Here is a 27,714-nt window from a genome sequence, read left to right on the forward strand (position 1 = left end):
CTATTTTTTTATTCATTATTTGACGTACTCCTGCATTCCCCTATTTGATTTTGTATTTATAACCCTGTATTCACCTGACCAGATGTCTTGTTCCTCCTGCCACCGAACTTCACTAATTCCCACTATATCTAACTTTAACCTATCCATTTACCTTTTTAAATTTTCTAACCTACTTGCTTGTTAAGTGATCTGACATTCCACACTCCGATCCATAGAATGCCAGTTTTCTTTCTCTTGATCATCATCCTGAGTAGTCCCCACCCGGAGATCCGAGTGGGGAGACTATTTTACTTCCGGAATATTTTACCCAAGAGTACCATACAGTAAAGCTGCATGCCCTCGGGAAAAATTATGGCTGTAGTTTCCCCTTGCTTTCAGCCGTTCGCAGTTCCAGCACAGCAAGGCCATTTTGGTTAGTGTTACAAGGCCAGATGAGTCCATCACCCAGACTGTTGCCCCTGCAACTGCTGAAAAGGCTGCTGCCCCTCTTTAGGAACCACACATTTGTCTGGCCTCTCAACATGTACCCCTCCATTGTGGTTGCACCTACGGTATGGCTACCTGTATCGCTGAGGCATACAAGTCTCCCCACCAACGACACGGTCCGTGATTCATATTTAAATCATATTTATATGTTTCTCATGCTTGATTTTTTTAATTTATTCAATAATAAATATGACTTTTGCATTTTACTATATGTAAAGTTTCCGTTTATAACCTCACTACCACTTCAATTTATGGAGTTTACAGACTCTACCGAGGTTGGGACAATTATAATTGTAACACAAAAATAAATCAAATATCTCTGGTTACTATTGTGCTGCTCATTTGCCAGTTATTACACTTGATGAATATAACATTCAATGGCACTTAAGGCTCAGAACTGGCATGCACACACACACACACACACACACACACACACACACACACATGTGCTGTTCAAGGAACCACTGGAGGAACTTAAGGAAAATCATCATTTTCAGCTTTTTATTTTTTTATTTTTTTTTTAATATTCAATTTTCTGTAAGAAATAAAATTAGTTTTTTTCTTTTATTAACAATGTACAAATCTACATTAGATACAGACAGCTGTGTCTGTCATTTGGCCACAGCACCACTACATCTCATCTGACTTTCAGAATATCAGTGTGTGAAGGTTGTTGTAAAGTAAAGTGTGTGAAGGTTGTTGTAAAATACAGATACATAGTTTACTGGCCCAAAAGAATTCCTCAATGGTAACACTTAAGGCTGAACATATGAAGTGTCAACTGATTTCTTTGCATAAAGTGATAAGTCTTGTGTGAATCTTCATAGATAAACTGAAAACATGCACAGAAAAATATTCTAATCCTCAAATGTAAACACTTAGAGATAAGTGCTGCCATCTGTTGCTAGGTATGAGAACTATCAAAACTGACATTGGTCTCAACCCTCGATATCACTTAGGAGAGAGACCAATGTCAATTTTGATAGTTCCCATACCCAACAATGGATGGCAACACTTATCTCTAAGCTTTTACATTTTTCTGTACATGTCTTCAATTATATATGTTCACAGAAATATTATGTACTGACATACTGTTTTGAATTTGTGCTGACAGTTCATGAGAGTCAAAGGAAATATAGATGATAACCATGGGAAAAGTAAAATGTCTGTGGTCTCAAAGGAGCTTTTGTGAAGAATAAAGGAAGCTGAGTATACAAATCAACAACTCACACTGCGTGAATTGTGTGTATTCCTTTTTGATGTCAGACATTTATTCATGCACCTCTGACACTACCATGAGAAAAGAAGAAACTGAGTTTGCACCAGGCAACTGGAATTTTATTTGATAAAGAAAATGAGCAATAAATGGGCCCCTCACTTGACTTCTTCTAACAGTATTAAGTAAAATGAATACATTTCTTGGTCAAGTTGTGTTAAGCAATAACATAAAGGTTTCAAATTAGGCAACAAACAATGCAATGGTAGAAATACATGCTTTCCATGAATGCTAATAAACCCAAAAAGTCAATTTCAACGAAGACAAGCATACAATCTTTTGTTTCCTGACAGGCAAGGCGTGTATAAACTGAAGTTTGCTGTCAAATTTGGCAATGCCTTTGATGGGCCTTACAAAATAAAAGGAAGGAAATAATGAGAAGTGGAATCATCCTGTTTCCTGATAGCACTTGGGCACACATGGAAGTCATCATAGAGGCTCCTTGGAAAATTCCATGCAAATGTTCAACCATTTGTCACACAGCAAGAATCTAAGGCTCACAGCTTCCATCTACTTCTGTACTTAAAAACATCTAACGACACAATACTTTACGTCAATGATGGGATCTGAATATCTGTTTGGACAATGGTGCCATTTTCTAGGAAAATATGACTTGTACCAGGCAATAACTTATCAAGAATGTTTTTATCAATGAGAAATGTAGTCAGTTATTACTAGCCAAGACAGCTTTCATATTTAAACAATGCTCATAAGACCCTTCTCTGGCTTTGTTTGTTTCTCCTCTGCTTTCTGCCTGAGGTACTTCAGACCTGCTTCCACTGCTTCAGAAATTTCAGCTGGAGACATACCAGCATATGGATCTGTATTTAATGTAGGATGATGTCCAGTTTCACTTATGGGGGGAGGATACGAAACAGCATGAGAACCTACTTCAGCAGCATCACTGTTCTGAAATTTGTTGATTAACTTGTTATGAGAAGGAGTTGGATTTGAGAACACTTTTTTCCTCGAGGAGAAGAACAGAGTATTTTTTGATGCAGCTGGAAGTGATTCCTCAACAAGATTAACACCTGGCTTGTCCGGCTCTTGTAGTGGAGAAAATTCCTGCTGTCGTTCCTCCCTCTTCTTTTCTATCCACTTTTCTTGTGACATAACTTCCTTTTCTGCAGATCGCACTGTAATAGTAATAATACAATTAGAAAAGCAGCATGAAGGAAATAATGCTTACTACAATTTTACCACAAACAACGTTTTCTTTCTAGGAAACAACTTACTACAAATGCAAATTGTCAGATGTGTTTAAACATGTGGTGAAAGGTGGTTCACAAGAACAACAACAAAACTTGGAAGGGAAGGGTGGGGAAGTTTTCCACTGCATTTCTGCAATTACATTGAACTGCCATTATCTTACTATTGAACAGAAATTTACAATTAAATCTGATGCACACACAGAATCCAGAAACATCTGTGATATCAGCATGAATGATTGTTTAACTGGAAGGTTTTGGGAGTCACAATTCTTTTTCATTGGTCGATTTGTAGAATCAAGGAAGACGCCCATAGACTTTGTATGTCAACTGTAAAAAAGTAGGACTGCCTTATTCTGAATCATACATTAACATGTAAAGAAAGCATAATAAGATACTGGATGCTCCTTCTTGCGGAACATCTTATGAAATGATGTGATATCTGAAAAGTGAGATCAAGAAACAGAGAACAGTACAAGTTTGGAAAAATATTTTCATAATCCCCATTTCTATGACTGTCAAAAAATATTGTCTCTGGTATATGCTGTGGCCCTGATCAAGACCAGGTATTTAGAGATGTCCAGACAGAAAAGCAAACTATACAACCATTTCCAGTACGTTGTTACAGATGATATTACAAAGATATGGCTTTCTCAAGTCAAGCCCTCAAATGAGGTCAATAATACCAAGGATAATTTACATGTCTCTCAGAATAATCTTTGACCAGGCTTTCAAGCTCTGTATTAAACATATGGCACAGTCACATGATATCCTAACTATGTCTCCCTCCTTACCCTATGATTCTTACCTACGCAAGCAGTCCATTTGTAAAATTTACTGTATGTGCCCTGATGACACAAATTCTTCAGCTATAGCACTGGAAAATCTTATGTAACCACAGGAAGAGTGACCAGTTTGAGACGATCATGAATTACCAACAGACCTGTAGGTCTGGTACTGTATTTTATACTGGTATGACCAATACTGAATTGTCAGTAAAAATGCACAGCCACAGATAAAGTGCCTGTATTATGCAATACATGCAATAAGTACACTGGCCCTCAAACTACGCATATTTCTGTCACCTTACCTAACTTAAAATATCCAAAATCCCTTACTCATAACAAAGACATTAATTACTTACCAAATCCGTTATGATATTTAGAAGCAATACCCTCTTTTCCTTCATCCCAGGGACGGATATGAGACCTCCTTATCGAATCATCCTCCTCCTCCTCCTCCTCCTGCTCGGTCCTCACATATGTTGGTCCTATGACAGCACCTTCTGAAACAACAAAGGAGAGTGCTGTGAATCATAATGTTTCCAAAAGGATGTTATAGATCTGTAAGTCATTTATTACTGTCAGCTAATCTTCTCAGATATTCTGGTATAATGGAGAGGAAGGCATTTATTAGTACACTATTAGTAAATCACATTTGATAAACAGAAATGGAAAACATTCCTCACTATGTGCTTCATAGTAAATAGAAATCAAGCTCATATAATTTTTGCCTATTCTTATCATTTCTGCAGTAAACACCTCTGTGACGTGGGGGCAGGGTACATGTACTTTTGGTTACACATAATATTGCCTTAATGAACTAAACGTGACATAATATTTATGAATGTGTGATGTTTTTGTAATTTTACACCTTTTATTTGTCTATCACTATGGTTTTCAACACACTGGCAGAGTAAGCTAAGTGTTTGGTGCTGTGAATTAAATCTAAACATCTATTGTTGAGATATTTAAATTGTGTCTAAGTCCTACCAGCAATTTTCACACTGTCTACAGATTTCACCATAAAATTATCTCCAACTACCTTATATCCAATATCACATGGCTACAGCAACTGAGAAGTAATTATTACCAAATCATTCCGGAATCAAGTTTGAGCTGTGGCTGGGCCCTTCTGTTTAAGGCGCCATAGTCCTAAGAGCCTGTGTGGAAATCAAAAAGGTGGGGGAATTTGTACTTGTAGACTGCAACTACGTGTCAGCCTTCGAGACTTGTGCAAGTGGCACATGAAAAAACAAGCTATAGGTTTCAGTCATGGTCTATAATGCTGTTTCAATCTTTCAGAAAGTAACCATTTAAGTTGATTTCACATCTCTAGAGAGAAAAAGAAAACAGAATTGAAAAATGCAAAACATATGTAGTGAAAAGCAGTATATTAAAATGAATGATAATATAAATATGTTTGATTTTAAATTTTCCCCAATCATAATAATTCTGAATCCTTCTCTTATATTCAGCCTGCAGTTATCATCCAGTTGGTGTGATACTTTAGCAAGTAGACCTGTTATCATTCTTGGGACATCTTGATAACTATTTTCCATTGGGCCATTGTATCCCCACCCTCTTGCTGTCAGTCACAGGGTAGTAGTACTGCCAGGCAGTGGCTCTGTTGGTGAGGTGGCAGGGAAAAGGTGCAGTCGGGACATGAGTTGTGTTCATCAGTCTCTATGCTGCCACCACCAGGGTCAGGACATTGCTGATGAATAGGATATGTGTCTATGTAGTGTGGTCTTAGCTGTTCAATTGCTGTGCCCAAATGAATCTTTCCACAGAGTGCCATTGCGCTTTGACCACAGTCAAGACTGGATGCCATGCCTTACTTAGTTGGAAACCACTGTCATTTATAAGTTTATTGCATAGCTGGGTCTCTTCAGATTATTTCAGGATGCAATCCCAGAATGTGTTGGCCTGTTTCACCTGCAGATGTAATCAACAATTCTCTCTTCACATGTGGAAGACTATAGATCCAGTCTGTTGATCTCAAGCTAACATACCACGGCAACTGGCAACATGCAGATAGCCACAAAATAAGAATGTCTTGTGACTAAACCAACATGTAAAGAACATTGATAACTTTTATCAACTGTAGAGAGAGAAAAAAATTGACACTGTTAAATTAACTGTATTAGGAAAGGGACTAAACTTTGCAGTGAATCTGGCAACACAACAAAAGGCAAATTTTATTAGTGCTGGAACAAGTTGCTCTTGCCCTCCAATCAGATGCAGTGAAGGAAATACAGCAAGAAACATGTGTACACTTTAAGGACCATTCCCCCGAAGGCAATGTTCTCTAGAGAAGAAAGAAAAATTCTTAAATGCCTTCAACAAGATTCTGAAAGACATAAATCCTCCCAGCAGATAAAGGAAATCCTACACTCCCGCTACTGCTTCAAGTATACAGGGTGTTACAAAAAGGTATGGCCAAACTTTCAGGAAACATTCCTCACGCACAAATAAAGAAAAGATGTTAAGGGGACATGTGTCCAGAAACGCTTAATTTCCATGTTAGAGCTCATTTTAATTTCGTCCACCTACACTCAATGGAGCACATTATCATGATTTCATATGGGATACTCTACCTGTGCTGCTAGAACATGTGCCTTTACAAGTACGACACAACATGTGGTTCATGCACGATGGAGCTCCTGCACATTTCAGTCGAAGCGTTCGTACGCTTCTCAACAACAGATTCGGTGACCGACGGATTGGTAGAGGCGGACCAATTCCATGGCATCCATGCTCTCTTGACCTCAACCCTCTTGACTTTCATTTATGGGGGCATTTGAAAGCTCTTGTCTACGCAACCCCGGTGCCAAATGTAGAGACTCTTCGTGCTCGTATTGTGGATGCCTGTGATACAATAGGCCATTCTCCAGGGCTGCATCAGCGCATGAGGGATTCCATGCGACGGAGGGTGGGTGCATGTATCCTTGCTAACGGAGGACATTTTGAACATTTCCTGTAACAAAGTGTTCGAAGTCACGCGGGTACGTTCTGTTGCTGTGTGTTTCCATTCCATGATTATTGTGATTTGAAGAGAAGTAATAAAATGAGCTCTAACATGGAAAGTAAGCATTTCCGGACACATGTCCACATAACATATTTTCTTTCTTAGTGTGTGAGGAATGTTTCCTGAAAGTTTGGCCGTACCTTTTTGTAACACCCTGTATAAGCATAAAATGTATGGCCTATTAGAGTGCAACACCTACAGTAGATGCAAATTGAAGAAGAAGACCAACAACCTTCTGCACAAGACTTTCCGAGATAAGATGGTAAAAAGACTTGGTCCACAAGCAGTTGTGCCTCCTAGACATGTGTGTGATGAATGGCAGCTTGCTGTAAATGTAGAAAAATGTAAATTAATGCAGATGACCAGGATCAACAATGACATAATACCTGAATACAGTATTACCAGGGTGCTTCTTGTCATGGTCACATCAATTAAATGTCTGGGAGTAATGTTGCAGAGTGATAGTAAAAGGAATTAGGATATAAATACAGTACTAGGAGGGGGCGAATGGTCAACTTTGGTTTACTGGGAGAGTTTTAGGATAGTGCAGTTTATCTGTAAAGGATATTATGTATAGAACACTGGTGCACCATTCTTGAGCATTGCTCAAGTGTATGGGATTCCAACCAGATCAGGTTAAAGGAAGACATTGAAGCAATTCAGAGACGGGGTGCTAGATCTGTTACTGATAGGTCCCCTCAATAATTGAGTATCATGGAGATAGTTCATGATCTCAAATGGGAATTCCTGGAGGAATTTCACAAAACACTAATGAAAAAAATTTAGAGAACCGGCATATGAAGTTGACTAGTAGTGACACAAGGTACCCTCCGCAATGCACCATACAGCAGCTTGCAGAATATGATGGTGCACTGGCAGTATGTATGTAGATGTACATTTAACAGACTATCTAAAATCCATAAAGAAGGAACCTCACTCTGTGCTATTGTAAGTCACACTGGCACAACAAACATATGAAGTAGAAAAATACCTGACAGCAATATTCAGCACCATTAAAGCAAATGCTAGTACCAAATATGGAATTCAGTGCAATTCATCCAGCTACTTCAGAATATTATATGTAAATTGAAGGTGGAGGGGCGGGGGGGGGGGGGGGGGGGGGCGGGGGGGGGGGGGGCAAGGAAAGGAATGGGAAAGCATTACTGATGTCAGCTGCATTGGGATATTACTTAGAATCAGTAGTGATGAGTGAAAATGTGTGCCGGAGCGGGATTCAAACCTAGGATTTCCTGCTTACTAGGTAGGCGTATTAACCACTGTGCCATCTGGGACACAGTGTTACTGCAACTCCACAGACTATCTCGGCACACTTCATAGCCGACACACATTCCCACCGAATGTCACCTATCCACAGTCCCTGTCCATTTCCTCCATACTCAGTACTCTGAGATTCCCACAGGAGGTTGGACGTACTTGTGCATCTGCACTGAAGAAGGTAGCTTAATTGTTCATCATTATATGAATGCATGGTGTCTGTTCTTTCAGATATGTCCATCACACATTCATACACTTCAGAATAACTGACTAGGGCATGAAAATATCAAATTGAGCTTTGATGTGGTTTCCCTCTTCATTAGCGTACCTCTTAAATCTTATATATAAACTTTGAGCCATCATTAATAAAACTTTTTGAATTTGTGCTCGTGTCCTACCTACGTTCTGTTTGATGGGAATTATTACAATCAAGCTAGCAGAGTGTTGAAGGCTGTCTGCTATTACCAGTGGTGGCCCACAAATTGATGGAGGCACTTGAAGAAGAAGCGCTAGAGCCAGTGGTCTGCAAGTCCTGACATTTCTTCTAATATGTACATGATATGTTCAAAATCTGACTGCATGGGCAACATGACCTACAAGACCGTTAGCAACATCAGAAATCACTACACCAAATGTCATATTCACGACTGAGACATAACAAAATAACCAACTCCTCAGCAGTTACTGTGAACCAACACATACAGATTTGTACTTGTGTGCTGGATATCCGTCATTCTTAGTGATTTTAATTCATGTGCCTGCTTGGTAGCTGCAACTCTTGGGGGTACTGATTGGCAATTAGCTTCTAGGCTGTCAAAGGGGGCTTCCTCTGTGGCAGATGTGTGGCACACAGCTGAGGTGAGAAGCTGTCTATTGGCCCTGTGACTTAGTGCAAGTGAGTCTTCTCTGTAGTGTAGTGAGGTGTGGCTCGGACATAATAGGGCAAAGTGTTAGTACTCGATGTCCATGGCCAAATTGTAGAGCTCCAGTTCTTGCACCTTGGTTTCCACATAATTTGTTTGAATTATCAGTTTTGATAGGAGGATATTACAAAAGATGGGATACCTGGTTACTGAATGAAGACTGTTGTTTCATTTATGTTGAGTTGATTGGTTTTGTGTTGTACCTTGGGTCTGCTATTGTTTCTATTCAGCGTCATCATCACCACACACACACACACACACACACACACACACGCACAAACTGGTTGGCGAAATTGTGAGTGCTCTGCCATCTGAATTTTGTCCAGTGTTGTCACTGTGAACTCCTTGACTTCACTGTTTTGGCAAGTGTTAGGGAAAATATACTGAAAAAACAGTACTACTGTTTGCGCAGCACTCAGGACTGAAATTTTGTGGAAGCTTCTAGACAGCAGATGCTGCAAATTAACTGTGGGCTTCCTATGGTGGGTTATGTGGACCTTCAACAGCTACGGAACAAGGTCAGTGTTGTGTGTGTCTGACGTCACGTACTTGCATGGAAGTGCGGCCCATGTCAGTTGTTGAAGCAGTGTCACATGGTGTTGCTGTTATTCTGTTTGTCTGACTTGGTGTTAATAGCAAGCCATGTGCTATTAATTCTCTCCCTATATGTGCTCACAGCTGTAAGTGTCCTATGGGGACATTTTACACTCCCATAATTACACATTTATACACGTGTGTTGATTGAGCAAGACCATATTTGCAATTCTTGCTTGGACTTGTTTTTCTGGTACCATACGTGAGATAATAGTGGAGGATTGAGCCTGTGAAAGTATTACAAGCCTTATGTCATCACATTATCATCTTCATCATCAACCAGTTTGAACACTTTGTGGTGTGGCTTCTGAGTTTGTGTTCAACATAGGATCCTTGCAGCTTCTTCCATTTCTGCTGATCTTGAACTTTACATTGCTAATTCAATCTGGCTCTATTTCTTAAGTCTCTGTCTTTTTTGGTAAAGTGGGCTCCAGTCTAGTACTTGTTTTGACCACCTGCCACCTTTTCTTCATGGGACATGACCAGCCCATTGCCTTTTCAAGATATTCATTCTTTCCATTATGTCACTGACTTTGTTATATCTGATATCAACTGGTTTCTTCCTGTCTTCCTGTGGGCAGTTTCCAGCCTAAATTAATATGTCGAAATATTTCTAGTTTTATATCTTCTTTCATATTTAGCAGCTGACTCAAACAGACATATTCTGTGATCCTTTGCAGCTGCATACTTCCCTCTGGTGTCCATTCACTCATCATGAGCTTAGTTTTATTATACTGCATTTTTAGGCCAAGTTCAGAGCAGGCTAATGCAAGTTTACAAACCAATATTTGAAGTTCTGCTATACTATTTGCAAATTGAACAGCATCAGTGCTGAACCTCAGGATATTTAATCTCTTTTGCAGAATTTGGATTCCCTTTGTTTTCTAATCCAATTTAGACATTGTTTTTTAAAGGACTGTTAAAAATAGTTTTGGAGATACAGTTACCTTGTTTCGCAACCTTTTCAATAGGAAATTCATTGGTTTCATCAACTACATTCACAAACACTGGAGGTTTTGTATATGTTGTATAATGTTTTAGTATAGGCCTACTCTATTGTTTGTTCTGTTAAGGCCTCAAACACAGGTGGGTGACTGAATCAATTGGCTTTTCAAAAACTATGAGGGCAAGGCAAAGAGGTAGATGTTACTCATCAGTTCTACTAATTCTTTCACTCATTGTAAGGGTACAATCAATTGTGCTAAACACTGCACGTAACCCAGCTTATTCAATGGGTTGGGCCAGGATGAGTGTAGTGCTCAATCTGATAGTCAGGATTCCAATAAAAACCTTGTACAGTATAGACAGGAAGCTAATAGGGCAATAGTTTATATCTTTAGTACTACCTTTCTTACATATTAGGATTATTTCAGCTTTATTCCAATCTTTTGTATCCTGGTGAAATATACAAGAAAATGTATTGACAGTTTGCCACACTCAATGTGTGCAAGGAACCGATGATTTGGTAATTTGTGATAAGGCAGCATTGGCGTGGCCTTTTGATATTCACTGCCAGTGAGAGTTAATTAAAAGTACAAGTAATTCTAAGTTAGATGTGGTCCATAATGCTCCCTAGTTATCTAGCTTAAATGTTAGCAGTGCATATCTAGTGCTGCTAAGCTGGCCTGTTTCAAAATCTATCTATCTTAGGGTGTGTAAAGTATTTATGTTCTGCTGCATGAGAAATAACTAGTGGGCTGATGTTTTTGCATGCAGAAAGCATAGTGCTTAATAGTCTACCATTAAGGTGGTGCACTCATAGTTCTGTATTGTGTTGTCCTATGGTGATTAGTGATCAGAGTTACATTAGTTTTTATTCGCGGTGTAAAATGTTATGGTTTGTTAAATGTAGTGTAAATTGTTATGCTAGGGTAGTTCTCGCAGACAAGAATAAATTGAATGTAGTTGAAACTTACTTGTTTTGGATATTTTACGGTGGAAACCTGTTAAAGAAAAGTAAACTGTTGATACTGATCATTTAAAATGCGTTTTCATTGTTATGTGATTAAAGTTAACTTTTCAACGAATGGCAGAATTTGGAGTCAGTTCTACATTTTCAATTAAATGAGACTCTGTCAATTACAGAGAGTTTTTTTTAAAAGACTATGTAAATACTTTCATATTGCATTTACAGGGTGTATACATGGACAAGGAAAAAAAATTCCTGGATTTTTCCCGGATTTCCCGGTTGAAAATACACTTTCTCCCGGGTGAAAATACACTTTTTCAGTGTTAAGAGACAGTATACTTTTCCTCGGCACTGTAAAACTTATCAATCCTTTGAATGTTTATGGTTTTATACACTGACGAATGTTTATGGTTTTATACACCAACATAGAATTTCCTGGCACTTTAGAAAACGAAAGTAGGGGGAAAAAAACACGTTTTGGGAAGATCTTTGATGTGCAGCAACAAGTACGCTGCATATTTTCGTGTTACGAAGGTATAAATTCGAATTCCAATAAACACCACATGTTACTATCTGAAGCACTGAAATTGAGATTGCTATGTGCTTTTGTAAACCAGTCATAGCTCATGTCACGTGATCTCGCCAGCTGATGACATGATGTAGTCAGCCATTAGCAAAATCACTCTTAAGTAGCATGAGCACACAAATAAGAAAAGTTAATGGTTTAAATTAATATACATAGTGTTGCCACAAGAAAAACAAAGCTTTCGCATATAATATTGGTCTCTAAGATTAATAAGCTGCAAGAGAAGCTAAGCTTCCACATATAATGTTGATCTTTTTTGCGCGTGTTACACTTTAAGATACATCACAGAAATGTGCCAGTAAAATTTTTAATAACGACGTAAATGTCTGATCTTCTGCGCTTGAAATTCTTCTAGATGGTCGTCCTCAAAGGCTTGATTTTTAAATGAGAGTCAAACCCTCTGTGATTAAGAAATTCATCGTACATTCTCGTACATAGTTCATCTTGCATAAAAGGAAATTTACTTTGAAAGTAACGCTTTTCAGACCACCATTCGCAATATTTTCCCGTGGCCTGTTAGAAATTGGTTCGTTTCAGCAGTTGCCAGAGAGTGTCAGATAACAGGCATCACTGCGCTTGCGCAGCTACGATGATGCAAAAAGCCTGCATGTTCGTACATGGTAAAACATTAAAAGATCTTGCATTATGTCATAAAAGAAACAAGACAAGGATACTTCAAGAGCATCAGAATTTCGTGAGCCATACTAAAATGCACAATTCGGCTTAAAGTGCACATTCGTATATCCAGATTCGGATGTAAATTTTCTTGAGTGCCAGTACTGTGTTATCTCATGTTTGGTTCTTTATAATGGCATAATGCCATATGAGCTAGAAGATGGAAAACATGTACTTGAAATGCAGCGAACAGTTGAAACTGACCAACAGTTTGAAATTAAACAGTTCGTTTCAAATAAATTGACTGCCTCGGTGCAAAAGATTAATAAAAGCCAAATCTCTTTAGCAAACTGACAAAAATAGCTTGTTCTACAATGCGATTAATGCTGGACTGTCAGAAAGGTGGAAATAAAACCTGAAACTAATAAGATATTTTAGCCTTCCGTAATTATGCAAACATATTTTGATACATTTGATAGTTCCTGGCTACAGAAATCTATTTTGTTTTCATTTAATGTAAGAACAATTAATGAAGAGGAAACGGCAAAATAACTAAACGTAAACACAGGTCACGTGGAGACTACTCACCTCCTCACTACAACTCAGACTGCTCTGTGCAACAGCCCCGGTTCTACAATATTTCCGAACCGGGGCAATATAAGATAATGGCGCCCAGCCACACATCTTTAGCCAGAAGCGGGAGAAGGTACTACCACAATCTAGTACCACTCATGTGTGACTCAACTGGCCATGCGCAAGAGCCCACCCGCAACTGCTCAAACGAATCTAATGTAAACAGTTGTCATGTCACGCTTATCAGAGGCAATTTGTTGTTAGAAAGGATTGTATAGTCTTCCCAAAGCCTTTGACACACTTTGCTGTTGGCAGACGCTTGTATGAGCACTGTGTTTTGTTGTTGTATATTGCACATTTCCTTTGCGACTTAAGTTTTATTTTCGTTGTTGTTGTTGTTTTTTTTCCCCTTCCCCCTCTCGTTCATGTTTTGTTACTGCAGTATTATTCTGCAGAAGCGGGATACAATAGTGTCCTTTCTTAAAGTGTTGGTTCTTACCAGTCAGAATCACAAAAATTTAACTGAAAACTAAAACAATGAAAACTTCCTGGGGTTCTCAAAAATTCCCAGATTTTTCTCGGTTTTCTCCCAATTTTTCCCAGATCTCCCAGTTGTCCTGGGTCATATACACCCTGATTTATGGAATTTCAAAAGTAAAACCTTTTCAAAATATCTTTGATACAAAGCCTCTAATCTTGTTGTGTTGTCTGTCATATTTGAAGGGTACTAATGTTTTAAGTGAGCCCTCATTCTTATACTGATCTCAACTATAGGAAGGTGTTGTAGTTCATTATTAGGTGACTGGTGGCAGCTGAGGTCACCTTCCTAGCTATGGTCCTGCAGCCATGATGGAATCTCCACTGTAGCTTCCAACATTACTGTTGCAAATGAATTCTTCAATAAATTCTATTCAGTTCAGTCCCATCTGCTGCTAAAATCCCAGCCCTGCACTTCTCAGCCACCAAAATCTTTGTCCACTTGCATGCTTCCAGCTGTCACACTTTTTCATAACCAAAATGTGTCCTATGCTCAGTAGTGCACAAGGCTTGCAAAATCTCTGACCAAGATAGTTTAGCAGAGGAGTTGTAGCACAATTTCCCATAAGAGCTGTAACAGCAACTATCAGCTCCAGCATGTCTAGGACACAACTTGCAGATGAAGAACAAAAACCTGTTGCTGTGGGGGTCTATCAATTAGATCAGGAACATTTCAGTGAAATGGAGCAGTGCTCCAGAAATATAATTTCAAGTGTGTGTTTCACCTATAACCCAAGACAGAAACCTTGTTGGGGTCTGTTAAGAACAGCTTACAATTCTGGAATTCTGGAAACCCGGAATCTACCACATTCCATGCCAGTGTGGGATAATGTACACAGGCCAGACTATGTGAATGGTACAGGAAAAATGTGTGGAGCGTAAGGGTCACATAAATAAAGAACTACCAACAAAGTCAGCTGGCACAGAACATCTCTAAAGGACATATCATGAATTATGAATGCACCTTGTCAACAGTTCTGGGACAATGCCTTAACAATACCTGTAGAGATCCAGCTATATGATGAACTTTTAATGAGGATAACGGTATCCAACCACGTGAGGCTTCAGAGCCAGTCTTGAGCGTGCTCATGCTCAAAGCACTACAGCAGCCTGTGAAAAGATCTGCTCACATCACAGCAATGGAACAGCTAAGACAACACCACAGGGATATGCTTACTCAGCAACAGCAGCATTGCAAACCTGGCAACTGCAGCACAGAGACTGAGGATTGTGGCTCATCTCCCAACCACACACTTCACCCAACACCTTGTCAGCATAGTCAAGCTCAGTCACTGCCAGCCCAAGGCTGAAAGCAGGAGGGAGGCTTTATAAAGATGGTGACAACAAGTCAGGTTGGTGAAATATCACCTGGACATGACATCTGGCTGAAAACCAGAGAAACGTTCAAAATAATGTACATATATGTAACCCAAAGTGATAAAAAGGAGTGAAAGTGCTCCTCTATGTAAGACATAAAGCACTGATATAACTTACATATCTTTTAGCTATGCATGGTACTTTTACTATTTATGGTGAAAGGGACAATCCACAAGAAGGAAAGTCAATAATTAGACAATGTATAATTAATTTTCAGTGTTTCTGAATTTATGCGCTACCATTTCTACCAGTACACAGATAGGAAGCTTATTATTTAACATCTAATCATTGATTATGAGGTCATTAAAGATGAGGCATAAGCACAAAGTGGAAACAGATTGGGCGGGAAACAACCTGTGTCATTTTGATATTGCCTTTAAGTGATTTACAGCAACTACAGGAAATCAAAATAGGAATGACCAGATGGGGATTTGAAAGCTGATGGGGATTTGAAAGCTGACGGGGATTTGAAAGCTGTATCCCCTTTATATGAGCCTGGCATCTTACTCACTGCCCTGCCTCGATCAGTGCTGACATTTAGACTATCTTATTAAATTAGATATTTTCATAGCTGCTGTATGCAACTTTTAACATATTTATTTTATTTGCTTTCAGCTACATATTATCCAGCTGAACTCTGGAGTACCATTTGCTATACTTTTTTCTTACTCACTGCCTTTCAACAATGCAATTTCAAATTGAATATGGGTAAAGCAAGTTTCAGCACAAAGAACTAAGTGGTTAGTCAAACATCACACTTCCTCGATCAGTGGAACAACACATTTCATGCAAACCCGTAAGATACATCCGACAAAGGGATCAAACTGCTGGAAAATATGTCAGACTTACTGACGCATTGTGTCATCAGTACATGGATAAAAAGGAATGAAGCTGATTTCATAGACTAGTACAGAATCAGAATGTTTTTCTTTCAAGAAAAGGCAAAAGTGCACATTGCAACTTGTCAAACTGAAATCTGTTTAGTGTCTTTAATGTTGTTTACATTTTTGGATTCATCGTGGTATAGGTCCAATCCTTCTTTAGACTATCCAGTATGGTGACTAGCAACAATCAAAGAGGAAATGTTGAATTACAATGGAAAAACAGTCTGAAACCATGCAGGATGACACTAAGTCAAGTACCTTTGAGAATAGCACTGTACTGCTTTAGCAAACTGATGTTTGAACAGTGACCTACAAGTCCTATAAGTATGCAGAATATCTTAAGAGGGCAGAGCAGCCCCATAATGTCCCTTTCACGAATATAAACCTTCAACAAAATACAGAAATTGATTTTTGAGAAGCAAATCCTTTTTTAATCAGTTTGTTCCCAGTAGTATTACATATTTGATTGTCGTTTCATGTTGGCATTATTTTCTTATCAGCATAAGACTGTATGTAATAACAGGCAGGTTTGCTCTCCACTGCTCATTTATGAATTGTCAGAGAAAAGTAATACTTTCACAATTCTGTGACCAGCGGATTTCTTAAGTGTGCCTACTCCAGTTTTTCATCAAGGAGGTATACTGACAATCCAATATATTCACACATGCATGGAAATTAATGGCTCAAATATCTGACCACACAAAATATTTGAAATACGTAAAGAGAGACATAATGTGCTGACATGAGAGAGCATAAAAATGGAATGAAACACAATAACTTGAATTCAAAAGTATTAAACAATTCTTACTTATTCTAATATGAACGTGAATGCTGCACGCATAGCTTACCAGTTTCCTCCTCCTTTTCCCTGTTTTCTAACTGTTCTGTTCTTCGTGCTAAGACATCCTTCTGAGTAGCTTCCATTGCAGCCTGGACAGGAGTGAGGATGGATGAAGCTATCTCCGACACTGGTTGTAAGTGAAAACCGTATCTGTTATGTAATGTACAACAAATGAGAAAGATATTCTTACATTTAAACAGACACTTTGGAACTCTACTCTTCAACTCAGAAGCTAAACATTAGACTTTTTCTAAATATTGCTGTCAACTACTAGCAGATTTATAAGTGTCACAATATTCATTAAGTTTAAGTAATAATAAAACAATGTAAAGGGAGACTCACTGATAGCAGCATCTCAAACAGAAGCATAAAGCCTTTAAAGATGAATCTAGAGCCTTGAGAACATTAAAACAGGGAGAGTTCATGAGAATACAAGAGTGGAAGGAAAGAATGAAGAATGGTTGGAAGATTAGTGCTTAACATTCCATGGTTAATGGCACCAGGCTGGCTGAGAGGGATTAAATTCAAGATAGAAAAAAATATCAGAATGCAAAACAGTCTGGTGTTGAAGTCTGTTTACAGATATCTTCTTTATGAAACAGCTGCAAGTTCTAAATGATTCATCCTTCTGGTTTCTGCTCTTTTTTCACCCATTTTTCTCCCAAAAGAGAAAATGAATGTCTCAATTTGTAATATGTTTGATCCAACACAAAAAAACACTATCAGGAAATATTTTACACATATGTTAAAACTGAGAAGGGCAAAGATACCACCAACAATCTTCACAATGTGTGTTTAGATGTGGTAACAAATAATCTAACATGTTTAGATATGAATTACCAAGCACAGCATAACGGCAAAAGAAGATGTACTCTTACATGGTATCAAGCAGAAAACTAACTCTGCAGAATTACATTGGTGCTCAAGCATGGGCACATCACTGTCCAGATTCCTATTTGCTATTTATTTAATTTTATCCAACTGGATACATATGGCAGAAACACAATGCATGTAATATTCCAAAAACACACACACACACACACACACACACACACACACACACCCCCTACTGAAAGAAAATAAAACAATACAAAGTATGGAACTACAACATGATAGGATGATGATGATAATAATAATAATAATAATAATAATAATAATAATGGAACATACCCAAACAAAATCACACATCTGCTATACATGGATGATCTAAAACTACTGGCAGCAACAAATCAACAACTCAACCAATTACTAAAGATAACAGAAGTATTCAGCAATGATATAAATATGGCTTTTGGAATAGACAAATGTAAGAAAAATAGCATAGTCAAGAGAAAACACACTAAACAAGAAGATTACATATTGGATAACCACAGCGACTGCATAGAAGCGATGGAAAAAACAGATGCCTATAAATATCTAGGATACAGACAAAAAATAGGAATAGATAATACAAATATTAAAGAAGAACTAAAAGAAAAATATAGACAAAGACTAACAAAAATACTGAAAACAGAATTGACAGCAAGAAACAAGACAAAAGCTATAAATACTTATGCTATACCAATATTGACCTACTCATTTGGAGTAGTGAAATGGAGTAACACAGACCTAGAAGCACTCTATACACTTACACGATTACAATGCCACAAATATAGAATACATCACATACATTCAGCAACTGAAAGATTCACATTAAGCAGAAAGGAAGGAAGAAGGGGATTTATCGACATAAAAAACCTACATTATGGACAGGTAGACAATTTAAGAAAATTCTTTATAGAACGAGCAGAAACTAGCAAAATACACAAAGCAATCACTCATATAAATACATCGGCTACACCACTGCAATTTCATAACCACTTCTACAACCCTTTAGATCACATAACATCAACAGATACGAAGAAAGTAAATTGGAGAAAGAAAACACTACATGGCAAGCACCCGTATCATCTAACACAGCCACACATTGATCAAGACGCATCCAACACACGGCTAAGAAAAGGCAATATATACAGTGAGATGGAAGGATTCATGATTGCAATACAGGATCAAACAATAAACACCAGATATTACAGCAAGCATATTATTAAAGATCCCAATACCACAACAGATAAATGCAGACTTTGCAAACAACAAATAGAAACAGTAGATCACATCACAAGTGGATGTACAATACTAGCAAATACAGAATACCCCAGAAGACATGACAATGTAGCAAAAATAATACATCAACAGCTTGCCTTACAACATAAACTTATAAAACAACATGTTCCCACATACAAGTATGCACCACAAAATGTACTGGAGAACGATGAATACGAATTATACTGGAACAGAACCATTATAACAGATAAAACAACACCACATAACAAACCTGACATCATACTCACCAATAAAAAGAAGAAATTAACACAACTAATCGAAATATCCATACCCAATACAACAAATATACATAATAAAACAGGAGAAAAAATTGAAAAATACATCCAACTGGCTGAGGAAGTCAAGGACATGTGGCATCAGGATAAAGTTGACATTATACCAATTATACTCTCAACTACAGGAGTCATACCACACAATATCCACCAGTACATCAATGCAATGCAGCTACATCCAAACTTATATATATAAAACTACAGAAATCTGTAATTATTGACACTTGTTCAATTACCCGAAAGTTCCTAAATGCAATGTAACATATACCGTACAGTTAAAAGGAAGTCACGCTTGATCAAGGTCCGCGTCACCTTCCATTTTTAACCAGACATAACGTCTGAGACAAGAAAGAAATAATAATAATAATAATAATAATAATAATAATAATACAGTATAAGAATTTACATCATTTTATAAGTTTCAATCATGGGTAAGAAAAGGGGAGGAAGGTGCTGACCATGACCTATTAGCAGCAGGAGTCATCTTGGAATTCATCTAGTGGAGAATATATCCTTCACTTTTGACACACAATATGATATAGTGTTTCACAGCAAAATGGTTTCTTTCACCTCCATCTGCTCACAAAGGTCATTTTTTTCCTATTTTTTCTGCTAATATATTGACTTGGATAAGCCTGAAGCACTTACAGATCACTGTTGGTACTGTCATTTTTGGCACAATGTGAAAATTACGGAGATTGTATTTCAACTGCTTATGCGCTCATTCAGTGTTATTTTGGAGACATGAAGGGGAGGCAAAGCATTCATTTTAAGAAAGTATCCAGTTTCTAAAATTTATTAAAATCATTTTGTTATTTTGTGGGTGTTCTAAATAGTGCAAAAAGCACATGCTGCAATTTAATCACTGATCTGTTTTGTATGGATATTTTGCAGCAAAAGAGTCTTGCATTTTCTGTTTCAATATTTTCCTACAAACATAATCCACTCATTTTATTATAAATCATCTAAACACTCCTAATGCATTTATTTTAATGCACAGAAATTCTAATTTGACAATCAAAATGAATATAAAAAGGTTGGCTTGGTGAATAAAAGAAGGATGGCTTGGTCTGCTTACCAACTACATTTAAAATTGTGCTGAAGAAGAAGAAAATAATATTCAAGTTTTGGGATACACATGTACTCTTTCTGAAGTCAGTTTCCCATTCTCATAACATACTTATGAATAAACATACACTAAATTTGTTTCATCTTGACTTTGTGCAGTTGTTTTAGTTAACAAAAATTATTTTGTCAGAGCCAAAGAATTTGTATTCCTTTAACAATTTTAAAAGACAATTGTTTCTATTATAAAACTTCTAACAGTTGTATGAGGAACTGCGACACTGTATATTAATGTTAGTATTTGACAATTCCCAGTTATGGATTTTGGTCTTGGAATATTTGTTAATGGTGCAATACAGCATGAAGTGAACCTCCCTCATATACTTTAAAGCACATCCAAAGCAACACATACATTTTCTGGACTAATAATGTAACTGTTTTTACCAACAATTTTCTCAGTATTACAGAGTGAAACATTACTTCCCATTCTGTGGCATCATGCAAAACCATGCTCTCATCTGTGGTCACAATCAATTTACCCCCCTCAGCAATGTGAAGCATGTCAGACGTATGTGACGTTCTTATCCACCGATCTGATCGGGAACATTTACTGATGGACCCAGTTTAATTCCATGCACTGCCATACAAATTCTATCAGCCTAAATAAGGGTGGCCAGTCTCACTTTAACCGACGAGATAGGTTAAAATTGTAAAATTTAAAATTTCCTGGTGAATTATATGTTTGAAGAGGTTTCAGGATTTCAGCCAGTCATCATAATCTTGAGTCCATGATATTTCGATTGGACACCTGCCAGTCATCTTCAGGCAAGTCCTATATAGTGCACTGACAATAATGCCATGCATGCATCAGAGTTATGGTGACATATGGACCACACCACGTGGTGGCAGAGCCCTTGCTGGTGGAACTGCGAAGATCAGCTGTCATTGATACTGTTGCTCACTGCAGCAATTGGAGTATTCTGGCATCTTTGTCTGGAGCAAATCTTAGAGATGATGGAATTCCACGCATTATCCAGCTGGTAGCCACTGTCATAGTTCATTAGATTTTCCACAATGTTTATTTCAATGGATTCTTTCATAATGGAGTCCTAATAAGATGTTGTTGTGACCAAAATTAATGTTTTGTCATAGTTACTGAATGTCCATTGGCCGTACAATGTTCTGCAACTGCAGACTTTCTGGGTTGCAAAAGGTGAGTGGAATGTTTATGTTCTGTGCAGCGTTCTTCCACTGTGTATGTTCTTTGTCCTATATAAGCTATACCACACTGGCAAGGTATTTTGTAAATTTCCACCATCCACAATAACAAACTATCCTTCACTGATCCCAGCAGGTTAGAAATCTTAGATGGTGATGAAAGTGATTTTCCGTCCTGCATCCAAGATTTCAGACTTGCTGGGATCAGCAAAGGATGATTTGTTATTGTGGATGGTGTACTTTACAAAATACCTTGCCAGTCCTATACAGAACAAACAACATGCACAGTGGAAGAACACTGCACCGAACATAAACATTACACTCACCTTTTGCAACAGAGAAAGCCTGCAATTGCGGTCCTTTGTATCTCCAATGGACACTCACTGGAGTATGACAAAACATTAATTTTCACTACAGTAACATTTTTTTGGAACTCCATTATAAAAGAATCTGTTCAAATATGCATCGTGGAAAATCTAATGAATCATGACAGCGGCTACCAGCTGGATAATGCTTGGAATCCTGTCATCTCCAAGATATTCTCTAAATGAAGACGTCAGAATACTCCGATGGCTGTGGCGATTGGCAATGCTGAATACAGCTGATCTTCACAGTTCCACCAGCAAGGGCCCTCTTGCCAGGTGATGTGGTCCTTCTGTCACTGTGACTCTGACGCATGCGCGGAAATACTCTCAGCACGCTACATAGAATGGAGCAGAAAATGTCTTCATCAGTCTTCAGTGGCTCACTTGAAGACGAATGGCAGGTGTCCAGTAGAAATATTGCGGAGTGATATTTATGACGACCGGCTACAATCCTGAAATCTCTTCGGACAGGGTTAAAATTGCCATTACTCATATACCACTAATACTTGCCCTGTAGCAATCCAACTACCTTCAAAACATGCACCACAAAGAGCCACAGTGCCATCTCAAACAGTTTTTTTTTCTCCTTTCTCTCATCATCAGTAATTTCCCCCATAAACAAAACACAGCAACAATCTAAAGTCAAAAAGGATGAGTACACACACAAGAACTCTATACTTAAAATTTCTAATGGAATGAAATGGAATTTGTTACCTTCTAATAAACCTCACCAAGGCCACCTCATTTGTTAAATGATGCTTCCAGTTGGCTAACGGCTTCACACTCCACTATGCAGCCTCTTCCAACAAAGTATGTGTACGCTCACTAAACAGGAACACTGGTTGTGTCCCACACCTGCACATGGGAACACACTTGCGACTCTCAAAGCCGTTGCTCTGGGAAAACAACTTCAGTGATTGCTAACTACCAACTTCAGAAACACACTCCGCAACGCAACCTCAATTTCATGAACCCCACATTGGTTGCCAGTGGACTTCTGATTCCATGAGCTTCAAAACTGCTCCAGGAAATTATAACAATATTCGGGCCTTAGGCCAGTCAGACCCAAGAACAGAATTCAAATATTTCCACTGGCCGTTTCCTGTTTCCACAAACAGAGCTAAGAAAATCGCTGCTTCCTGCTACGGCTGTTAAACCTTATTTCCTGAAATATTGGCCATCCTGTTGAAATCACTTGCCTTTGAAAACAATACTGTCAGCTCCCATCACTATTTAGTAGGAGTAAAGGGGAACCAGACCATTATCCATAGCAGTGGTTCCCAACCTTTGTGAAACCATTACCCCTGAATGAGATCAGACAAAATCCAGTAACTAATTAAACATTAACTGGAAAAAATTAACACTCCTATTTTTGAAATGACAAATAAATTATAACACTTCATTAATGTCTGAAAAACTGAAACTCACATGTTTTCTATGTTTTTCAGTAAACCGAAGTACAGTGAGTCAATGGAGTGTTTGGTTCTGCTAATTTATAACCATCCTTTTTTTTATATTTGGTTTGGTGTCCTCCACTGAACATCAAAGATGTTATACCAAGTTTGTTCAGTTCTTTATTTTTATTTTCAGTGTTATTGTAACCGAAAGTATACTTTTATGCCTGTAAGTCATGGTGAATTAAATTGATATTCTTAAGAGTTCTTCCAATAATAATATCTACTAAATACAGAGTGGTTGCTAAATCAAGGCTAATTCTGTTCTACAAAAATATAGTGTGTTGATTCTCCAAGGATCAACATTCACTAATTGAAAATATTCATTCAGCTATGGAAACTGGTCTTAGAACCCAGGCTAGTCATCCAAATCTGGAAAAACAGTTACTATTAGATTTTGTTACTGATGGCAATTGATTACTATTTTGTTACTGATGGCAATTGATTACTATTGCCAGACAGACAGTAAAATAAATTTAAAAAAAAGAATAGTAAAGCTGATCTTCAGTGCTGTTGGTAAACTGATTAAACTTTCAAAATGAATCTTTTAATGTATATGAATGCATGAATGTTAAATGAAGTTCCTCAGAAGTAGGATAGAAGTAACAAGAAGAGGTAGGAAGAAGAATGAAAGGGTAAGGGAAACTGAAAGAAGAACCCTTGTAGAGTAGGATAGAAACATCAAAGCTAAGATGGTATGGGCACTTAACTACACAGAAAACAAGAGGATTCCCAGGAAGATAAATGAAATGGAGATGAAAAGATAACTACCAAGAAGACGTCTGAAAGATATGGAGGAGTGTGTTGAAGAAAAGAGGTGAGGACTGAACCGTAATGGGAAAATTACGGGCTTATGTTACAGACTCAATTTGGGGCTGGGAACTGTTCAAGATGATGGTGATGGTGATTATGATGATGATGATGATGATGATGAATGTGTATGAAACTGAACATTAATGAATAGTTCTTATTAATGGTTTTGAGTCATGACAGTGGGACATGATCTTTCAAAGTGAAGATCATTCAAAATTTGAGTACAGTTCCTCCACTAACGGAGAAATGCATGTTCAAAATTACTGGGAGAGTCAGGAAAATGCACAAATGGATTACAGAACAGATTAGAATGGGACACATAACTACGATAATGGTGAAAGGAAGTGTAAGTGGGCTGGACAGTGACCAGGAATATGGATGGTAGGCGGCCAAAGTAAGTTCTTCTCTGGATTCCGAGAAATGAGAAAATACTGAGAAGACAAAATTATTTATGGTAGGCAGATGACACTACCAGATACGCTGGAGCAACAATGACTTGTGTCACTAATGATCGCAATGTGTGGAAATATCTAGGGAAGGCTTGTATCCTGCAGTAGATATAAAATAGTTCATGATGATGATGCACTAAAGTTTAGAGCCTAATGAAATTTTGGTAACAAAGATTATTTTTAACAATTTAAAATGACCACTAAATCTTCATCTAACCCATTTTGCTTTTACCAATCAGAAATTTTCATTTTATGCGTCAGGAGGCAATTACATGGACGTTATGAACCACTGAGCTACCGGTTGGAGAATAGCCCTGTCCTCTGGAATCCAGTGTTGGTCTTCACAAAAGCAACTGTCTGAGCCAACTGGCACAGCTAGGAAACGCTATGTTACGAACGAAATAGTAAAATTAACTCAGGATTTAAAAAAAAGTGTGGTGGCATTAATTATCACTCGATTTTTACCTAAGAGAAAGAAAGCAGTTTGCAAAACCTGGCAACCTGTTACAGGAACATGAATAGGCCTGGCACATCAAAACAAAATGGCAAGCATTCCTGGTGGTATAAATTTCTGTCACAGTAATTTATATGTGTGAGAAAAATAATATGAATGCAGTAAAATCTTCATTACATGTGCTGGTGCAGAAACCATTTACTTCAATCCCGTACTCAGCAAAAAATGTATACAGCACATCAAAACGTGCAGCACACACACACACACACACACACACACACACACACACACACAAAAAAAATAAACAGGAATTTGGACATTTATTAATCTAAAACACCGCAGTAAATACAGTTTGAATCTCCTTTTGGGGGTTAAATATTCCAAATTACCTGCTGCTGTACCATTCTGTTGTTCTCCTCCAACAGCAGCCTGCAGCAACTTCAGCATCCTCTTCTTAGCAGCATCCACACGTGCTGCACTCTGTGTCAGTGCCTGTGTGGCCTTCTGCTTGGCAACTTGCTGCAATGCCTTAGTCTCTTGCCTCAGGCGCTCCAGTGCTGCCTGCTGTGTCGCACGTGCCCTTTCGTCAGTTGAGAATGCGTAGTATCCGACACCGTGTGCTCTGGCCTCTGCAGAACAGAGTAGAGTTACTCAATATTTACTCACATTTGCCAGAAGATTTGTAGCAGAACTTCAATGAGGAGAAAATACGTTGTTGTAATACGTGCATACATGGTGATGGAAAAGCAGTTAGTTATCTTGGTAACAAAATACGAGTGAATCCAACTGTCAGAATATGCTGCTGGAAGCAGGTGTGTATTTGAGCTGAAAATGATCAACATTATGGTAAAAACTGCTCACATGTCAAAAAAAACTGTTTAACATTTTGACTGGCCTGTCTAAATAAAGAAAACTGCTCACAGAGGCCATACTAAGTGGTTCATATAGTTTTATTACTTATTTTCTTTTAGTTCACCTGCATCATCAAAATGTTAAATAATAATCTTGAAAGAAAAATTAGAGCTGCAAATTAAACATAACTAGCACATTACATAAATCGCTCATGTCAATGAGATTAAGCAGTCTCCAGTAGGCGTTTTTCAAACTGTGTTCAGCAATTCAGTCCATCTGTACAGCACATGATTAACAGTTTTTTAGTGTTGACTATATATAGTTCGCTGGTATCTATCATTATCTGTGATTAATTTTCCTCATAAAATGGCTAGTAACAACAAAAATCTTAAGGAAGAGATGGGCACGCCGAAATTAGAACAGGATGTGTTTATGAATAAATTTTACAGCGATGGAGGTTTTCACAGTCCTCTACAAATTATGAAAATATATGTAAATAATGCACATCTGTAAGGTCACAAATTAATATTGCTGATATTGTGTTCTTTCCAACCTGACAATGACCTTGAATCTTTGCATTTTAATATTGTAATGTATTTATGATAATTATGTTTTACTGTATGTATGGATGTATAGTTTTTTATTTATTTTACATTAAGTTCATGGGAATAATGACAATGGAGAATTGTCTTTTGTATTTGATGTGAATCTTTGCCATGACGGACAATGCAACCTTTTAGCTGATAGCCAATGACTGTGAGAAGATGGCAGCTCCTTATTCAAGATACAAGTTTTCCGAAAGAGACAGTTCATGATGACAGTAATATGTTTAATGTTGGCTAAGCCTCTGACTGTGTAATATGAAATTCTACTGTAATAAAAGTATTTATAGTGAGATAGGAATTAAATATATTGTACAAAGTAGAAGTCAGATTTGACTGACAGAGTGACAGCTCTACATTTCTCTGAAGAGAAAATAAAATGGGAGCAGAGTACATTGAGTTATGTGCATCTTATTCTGGTGTTTTAATCATTCAGGATTTGTTAGATCACACATAAATGAAAAAGTTATCTGGAAGGAAAGGATTGCCAAAAAACACCACTACAATAAAAAGGGAAATAATGTTCGTAATTAAAATAAATCTGAAAAACAAATCTAACTATAGTTATGAACATACATTCCATTGAGTAAGAAGGGAATTGAGTATCTCTGATCTAGGTGAATTAATTTTCACAAGTTTTTGAATTTGAGTTTCTACTCACATTTTGAAACAAAATATTTAATTTATTTATGACTGAGAGTTGTGCATTAGCGGATAGATGGAGATTCGGGTGAGACATGTCGTTTTCAATGGAATAACCCTGGTATTTATCTCACACAATTTAGGATAACAGTGGAAAATAAAACAATGTATGACCATATGGGGATCTGAACCACTGTCCTGAATGTGAGTCCAGTGTGCCATTGAGTATAGCACCCGCTTCAGTAGAGGAAGCACAATTACAACTACACTTATGTCATATCAAATGCATTTATGAACATAACTAATCAATTAACTTACATCCAGCTAGCATTGACAGAATGATTCATTACCTTAAGAGATTACAGAAAACAGTTGCTGGTAATTTTCAGAGAAATAATTCAAAATATGTTCACATAAAGATATACAGTACATAACTCAGGCCTCATAACGTGCCTGTTTATCACTATTACT

The 27,714-nt window shown here is 37.7% G+C and overlaps 1 protein-coding gene across 1 annotated transcript in view; it reads right to left on the bottom strand.

Annotated features, from left to right (window-relative positions):
• Positions 1 to 976: 976 nt before the first annotated feature.
• Positions 977 to 27,714, bottom strand: part of LOC124775115 (coiled-coil domain-containing protein 174) — a 55,997-nt gene continuing 29,259 nt past the window's right edge. The window contains exons 5-8 of the mRNA XM_047249950.1: positions 25,537 to 25,776; positions 16,902 to 17,021; positions 4,115 to 4,255; positions 977 to 2,898 (exon numbers count right to left, since the gene is read on the bottom strand). Coding sequence (XP_047105906.1) covers positions 2,459 to 2,898; positions 4,115 to 4,255; positions 16,902 to 17,021; positions 25,537 to 25,776 — 941 coding nt within the window. The 3' untranslated portion in view covers positions 977 to 2,458. The remainder of the gene's footprint in view (positions 2,899 to 4,114; positions 4,256 to 16,901; positions 17,022 to 25,536; positions 25,777 to 27,714) is intronic.

The sequence above is a fragment of the Schistocerca piceifrons genome, chromosome 2, assembly GCF_021461385.2.
Source record: "Schistocerca piceifrons isolate TAMUIC-IGC-003096 chromosome 2, iqSchPice1.1, whole genome shotgun sequence".
NCBI classification, from domain to species: Eukaryota; Metazoa; Arthropoda; class Insecta; order Orthoptera; family Acrididae; genus Schistocerca; species Schistocerca piceifrons.